Here is a 6,597-nt window from a genome sequence, read left to right on the forward strand (position 1 = left end):
GAGGAGATGGAGAAAGAAAAGGATAGTGACTGCAATTGCAAAATTGTTGAAAAGCCAGAAAAAGGACTTTACTAACATAACATGGCTTTGATAGTAATTGAACATTGCCATCCCTCACCTTGCGTATGTATATAACCTTCGTATCACTTGGCTTATGTATTAACAATCATCATCATCATGTCTTCCATGAATCTGCATTTGAATAATTGCATGTTTGTGAAAGTGACATTTATATTTTACCCATCCATTTTTTTAACCTATGGAAAATATATTTCATTCAACAAACCAAAAAAGGGTTAAGTTTTTCATATTTTATTGTATTTGTCTTTGTTATTCATAGAATAGAGTTAGTAATCTAGCATATATACAATAATGTATAATTAGATAACTTAATAAGTTCAATTAAATAGACACAAATATTTACCACGCTACAAAAACGAAAGTAATGGATAAAAGTGATTAGAGAATGCAACTAAGTAGATTTTTTGTGCTATGATTGGACGACTAAGTAGATTTTTTGTGGTATAATTGTGAATGGAATTAATATTAAGATAAAAATTGAATGAAAAAATGACACTTTTCATACGTCCTTTCAGAGTTCATAGACTTTATACCTAACGTAAGACACGTATTATCAAACATCTAATCCTTTCTGGGCCACAGACTTTGATAAACCAAAGTGTGACATTTATTTTGGTCCAAATCAAATATATTATTTCTAGTTTAATATCTTTATTATGTTTACATGTAGCACATGCATGATTCTAATTAATGTAGTCCAATTCCAAGGACAGAAATTAATTTTCTTATTCGTGTGGAATGGTACATGATAGGACCTTATGTGATCACATGTTTAACTAAATTTGGTATACCAAATTAAACACGATGATATGGGTTCATAAAACCTTCTAATAAAGCACTCCTTCACTCCTCACTCTTGCTTCCTTCAAACATTGATGATTGTGTTTTGGAGACTCATAAACATTCCCTAAAATAGATCGAGTGAAAAAGAAAATATTGTCACATTTTATTGAAGATTAATTTTGTTCTAATTTTTCGGATGGTTATTGTTCTTGTACGACGTTCATTCTAAATTTTTTGAATTTCGTTTATTTTTAAAAATATTTTGATAAATTAAAAAAATATATATATTTAAACTGTTATTAACTTTGATTCTTAAATATATAAAAATATATTTCGGTTTCTTCGGAAGATAGAAAAAAAAAATGGAAGGATTGGTGTGTGAGAAAGGAAGAGGAGACATATAGATTGGTGCCACGCTAAAACATTCTTTCCTTATGGAAAGAAACGGGAGACTCAGATTATTGAATGCCTCGAAACGTTTCTCCGCGAAATGCGGCTACTTGCCGCATCTTTTGTTTCTTCTCCATTGTTTTTTTTTCTTTAGAACACAATTCTCCAATTTTTATTTATGTTTGAATATTGCCCTAATTCTATGATAACTGTAACATCTACCAAGTTTTCACACTTCTATTATTACAATTAGAATTATTTAATAATTTGTTATATTGACTAGTTATTGATAGTTTATATACTTTTTTTAGGTAAAAAATATATACAAGTGTATAGGTTACAGTGGAATTTGAATCTAGAAATTAAATAAGAAGATGTTGGATTAATTAATAGATGTATTTGATGGTATTGAATTGAGAAGGGTTTTTTTTATTATTATTAGTTTTAGGTAGACAGAAGGGAGAATAATAATAAGTAATTAAGAAAACAGTGGCAAAAAATTGACCCTTAGATGGTGTTTGATAAATGTGGGAGCTCTAGAGTTGTGGTATTTTATTAGTGGAAGAAGTTTTTGTGATTTAAAATTGGTTCTCTCTCCTGATGTTGCGTATGGAATGGAGCTGTTTTGTGTGAAAAGTCAGCGTCTCTGTCTCTCTCTCTCTATAAACCCATTCTCTTTTGTTTGTTATTGAGAGGAACAATCAGTTTCAACCTCAAAAAACCTGTTCCTTAATTTGCTTTTTCTTGCTTCTTAACAGCCAAAAACCCATCTTCCCAGGAGAAAGCCTTTCTTCTCACAACCCCTTCTTAATCCTCCCAACCTACCTCCTCACACACCAAACAAAATTCCCACAATTGCATCTCTCTCTGTCTCTCTCTTATTCTCTCAAGCACCAACATATCTCCATCATTTATGCTCCAAAACATGTCACACAAACAACCTTCTCCCTCTTTATACTTGAACAACAAGCTCTTGTTCCACTAATAGGCAGAGAGAAAAGCATGTGCAGCTGCATCTTTGCGCCAATAAGCATGGACAATTACCAAGGTGATTTAACTGACATAGTCCGAGCCAGTGGTGGAGCATATGGTGGTGGCAGCAGCAGCAGCTGCAGCACAGGCACTTCATCTGCTGAATTACCTACCACATCTCATCACCATACTATTATTACTCACAACCACAACCTCTCTCGTAATGATCACTGGCACCAACACTTCTCTTCCTCTTCTTCTTCTTCTTCTGACCCCATCACCTTCTCTTCTGTGCTTCAAGACCCCAGAGGACTCACCAACTTTGGTGACCCCTTCTCCACCATGAGAGATCCCTTCCTTCAGGAGCTTGGCATGCCCTCCGCTTCTGCCTACTTCACTGGGGGCTTGGAAGAAGCAGCTGCAAGTTTTGGTGCTGCTGCTGTTACTACTAATGCTAATACTAGTGCCACTGTTTTTGCTGCACACAAGATTCTTGAGGAGCATGACATGAGAAGACCTTGTAAAAACATATTCTCCAACATGATTCAGATCTCTCCCAATGCAAAGTTACCGGTCTCACCCTATGATTCCACCACACCCATGGCACCTTCTCCAAGGCCAATTAAACCTCCTGCTGTTGTTTCACCCAACATGGTTAATGCAAACTCCTCCAAGGATTGCCTTGTGGACACCACAGGAGTGCAGATCTCATCTCCACGGAATCCGGGCCTTAAACGAAGGTCAGAATAATAAGATATTGCTTAGTTAATTAATTTCTGCGCAGAACTAAATTTAGTTTATGCTTGTGTGTATTAATTTCATGGGGGCCTCATAAATTATGAATCACATACTTTTTAATTTTTTTAAGGTGCGGTGGGGTGAAATTTTATGAAAGTGGGTATGGTGAAGTTTACACTGTAGAGAGAAAGTAGGGTTTGGCATGAGTTAGGTACTTGTGTTCCTTTTCTTGTGCTTTCCAAATCGGTTCCGTTGACTGGCCCAGTTATGCTAGGTAGCTGCTCAAAATGAGAAATAGTAGTTTCATTGTCATGAGACTAACTAAACATGGTTTATTCATTCAGGCTTTTCGTAGGCTTTAATCCACCTGAAAAGTAGAGTTAGCTCCGCGTCTCACACACACAATAACAGTCACACACTTAGCTTTCACCCAACTTATCTTAAACCACCTGAAAATTCCTATTCCTTTTATCCTCATTATCATCACACAGAACCGTATTCTTTCCTTGGAAACCAAATTAAAACGGCCTGATCTCATGGTTATTCTCGAATATTCTATTTCTCTTTGTAATATTCTTATTTCTTCCTCATATATATCATGCTTGTTTGATTAGACTTAATAGTGACTAATATAGGTAGTTTATTGGTGTATTATAGTGGTTGTTGTGTAATTGCTGCAGGAAGAACCAGGCCAAAAAGGTAGTTTGTATTCCTGCACCAGCAGCTGCAAACAGCAGACAAACCGGAGAGGTTGTTCCGTCAGATTTGTGGGCTTGGAGAAAATATGGTCAGAAACCCATTAAAGGTTCACCTTATCCCAGGTTAGCCTGATACTTTAGCCTTAGGTTTACGATTGATATATTATTCTCTGTAAGATTTGATATTTTAGGAATAATAACACTGTGGGTAATATATATTGGCCACACTGCACAAAATATATATCACAACTTCTCTCCCCTATTAACTCAATTTTTTGTAGCTTACTATACATGTATCGTGTTAATTTCTTCGATATTTTTTTTCTTGAATATTGACCATTGAATATGGACCTGCCACACTTCGAGGTTTAAAAAACAGCTAGGCGTAAGGCTTTCCCGTTCAGAAAGTTTTCTTTACCCATTTTTTTATTAGAGAAAATCACTATAAGCACACGTCTGGTTAAAGATTCGTCGTTTTCTTTAAGTTCTCTTAAAAAACTGGCAAAAAAAGCAAATGGTTCTTTCAAATAATTAAGTTGAACCAAATTCATTAGAGAGCAGTGACGGTACTCTTTGAAATCTAATTATGATTTTCATACGACTGCCTTTTAGGTCAATTGAATGAATTTGGAGAAACGAATAAGAGATTTTAATGGATTGGTTTTTGCATCAACGTGATGTTGTTGTAGGTCTCGGTTTTCTTTCTCATTTTCATTTGAGGTGTTGTTGTGGTATTTCTTATTATATATCATTCTCTTGTGGTTATATCTATCAGGGGTTACTACAGATGCAGCAGCTCAAAGGGTTGCTCTGCGAGGAAGCAAGTTGAGCGGAGCAGAACAGACCCAAACATGTTGGTTATTACATACACATCAGAGCACAACCATCCATGGCCAACTCAAAGAAATGCTCTGGCTGGTTCTACAAGGTCACAGCCATCCAAGAACAATGCTGGAAATTCAAAGAGCTCAGAAGGCTCAAACCCCCAAAAGAGCACAACAGCAAAAGCAAAGGATGATCAGCAGCAGGAGAGCAACACCAGTGAGGGCAATGTGTCCCCAGTTGTTGCTGGGAACTCATCAGCAAACAGTGCATCTGTGAAGGAGGAGAATATGGAAGACATAGAGAAGCAGTTTGAGATGGATGAGGGAGAGTTCAGTGATGGACTCCCTTACAAGCCTTGCTTGATGGATCAGAGTAATAATCAATCTGAGGATTTCTTTGCTGAGTTGGGAGAAATAGAAGCTGACCCACTGGATCTTTTGTTTACCCAAGGTTTTGGTGCAGCTGGTGATCAAAGGGAGGAATCCAAGGCCTTAGATCCATTCCATCTGTTTGACTGGTCAGGAGACAACAACACCAACACAAACACCAGTTCATTTGAAGAACCTAATACAAAGAGAAGGTCATAACAAGACCTAGAAAAAGGCATGCAGCACCTCCCTCAAAAAACACCTTAATTTCATCATTTTAAGTTTTATTTGGTGGTGCAAATATCATTCAAGGTCATGTTATGCTCTTTCTTATTTGGTTTGAAGTCTTTGATGTGGGGGAGGGTGTGAGAGATTTCCACTTTTTCTGCTTACTACCTTTTCTTTTTCTTGTTATTTACCAGAACAGTCAGGGAGATAAATTAGTAGAGTGAAAAAAAAGAGAGTGCTGGTTGATTGGAAGCAAACTCAACGAGTCCCACATTCCTTTTGGAATATTGGTGGATGGGACAGAAAGCTGAGGAACAGAAGGTTGCAACAGTTAAAACAAGTACATTCACTATAGACATGACTCGAAAGCTCAGTGAGTAGATTGATGATGATAATGGGATGGGACTAGCCCTTTCATCTTTTCAAGTGGGAAAAATTATTTAAAAGCCACACCACACCCTTTGTCATGTGGGGTTTTCCATACAAAGTGAAAAAAGAAAGGAGAGAGATCACAGATTTGCTTGCTGAGATGAAATTTATGAAAGAAGACAAAAGTATATATATATATATAGGGTTAAAGTTAAGTTATATTATATTATATAATACTATAATATAGAGCTTGACTTTTCATATCAGTCATTTCTAGGATGTGTGACGTGAGAGGGAAATGCATGCTTTGGTTCCTCGGCTTTCTGTTTTTTTATTATCCACCAACTCATGTTCATTGTTTTGAATGAGATGAGATTACTTTATATGTTTCTTACACTAGTTATTAATTACATTTTGATTCTATTGTTCTATCATTAAAAAATTGTCATTTTATATACTGGGTCTTATCTGTTAGCATCGGTAGTTTTCTGTTTTCATAATAAAATCCAGCAAAACGAGGTTGGCATTTAATCATTTCGCATGTGCATGCTCACCTATTTGTGCATGTATATTTATAATTATATGTACAATCCTCCCTTCGTTTAAATATAATAATAAGTTTTGAAAACGCATATATATATATATATATATATATATATATATATATATATATATATGAAATATGATGAGATTACGTAATAGATTTTGTAACAACTATGTAAAAACCTACCTGTTCTATTTCATGCTTCTATGCCTATTTTGGGTATATATCTTAAGTTGAAGGGTTTGTTTGCCTGATCATACACTCTACACCGAAATTCAAAACTTATATGAAAACCCTACAGTGTATATATGTGTATAAACTGTACCTGCTCTTTGACCTTTTTTTCATGTTTTCCTTTTTGGCTAAATAATAATTACAATGCTAGTTTCTACTGCTGAGGTTGTGTGTAATGGCATACAGCGATGAATGAATTTTACTGAAAACAATTACAGAAAAATTAAACTCAAAAGAAGAAGAAGATGAAACAGAAAAGTCAAAGAAAATTTACACTATCTTTTTGTTACAGTATGGTAATACATAAAGAAATAACTAATATTTTCTTTCCTGTACGATATTAGTTAAATGTTGTAGGTTTCTAAAA

At 35.3% G+C, this 6,597-nt stretch overlaps 1 protein-coding gene across 1 annotated transcript; it reads left to right on the forward strand.

The window, feature by feature from the left end:
* Positions 1–1,808: 1,808 nt before the first annotated feature.
* WRKY14 (WRKY DNA-binding protein 14) lies at positions 1,809–5,842 on the forward strand. The gene is made up of 3 exons (XM_068639922.2): positions 1,809–2,966; positions 3,645–3,785; positions 4,438–5,842. The coding sequence occupies exons 1-3, from the start codon at positions 2,257–2,259 to the stop codon at positions 5,072–5,074; spliced, it is 1,488 nt and encodes a 495-aa protein (XP_068496023.2). The 5' UTR covers positions 1,809–2,256; the 3' UTR covers positions 5,075–5,842.
* The last annotated feature ends 755 nt before the right edge of the window (positions 5,843–6,597 follow it).

Source organism: Phaseolus vulgaris, chromosome 6, assembly GCF_051622355.1.
Source record: "Phaseolus vulgaris cultivar YP4 chromosome 6, ASM5162235v1, whole genome shotgun sequence".
NCBI lineage: Eukaryota > Viridiplantae > Streptophyta > Magnoliopsida > Fabales > Fabaceae > Phaseolus > Phaseolus vulgaris.

What these genes read in the sequence shown, in the direction of transcription:
- WRKY14 (XM_068639922.2), top strand. Translation starts at nt 2,257, where the DNA reads ATGTGCAGCTGCATCTTTGCGCCAATAAGCATGGACAATTACCAAGGT. An exon ending in AATCCGGGCCTTAAACGAAG is followed by an intron (nt 2,967 to 3,644) that starts GTCAGAATAATA and finishes TAATTGCTGCAG; the next exon opens with GAAGAACCAGGCCAAAAAGG. An exon ending in AAAGGTTCACCTTATCCCAG is followed by an intron (nt 3,786 to 4,437) that starts GTTAGCCTGATA and finishes TATATCTATCAG; the next exon opens with GGGTTACTACAGATGCAGCA.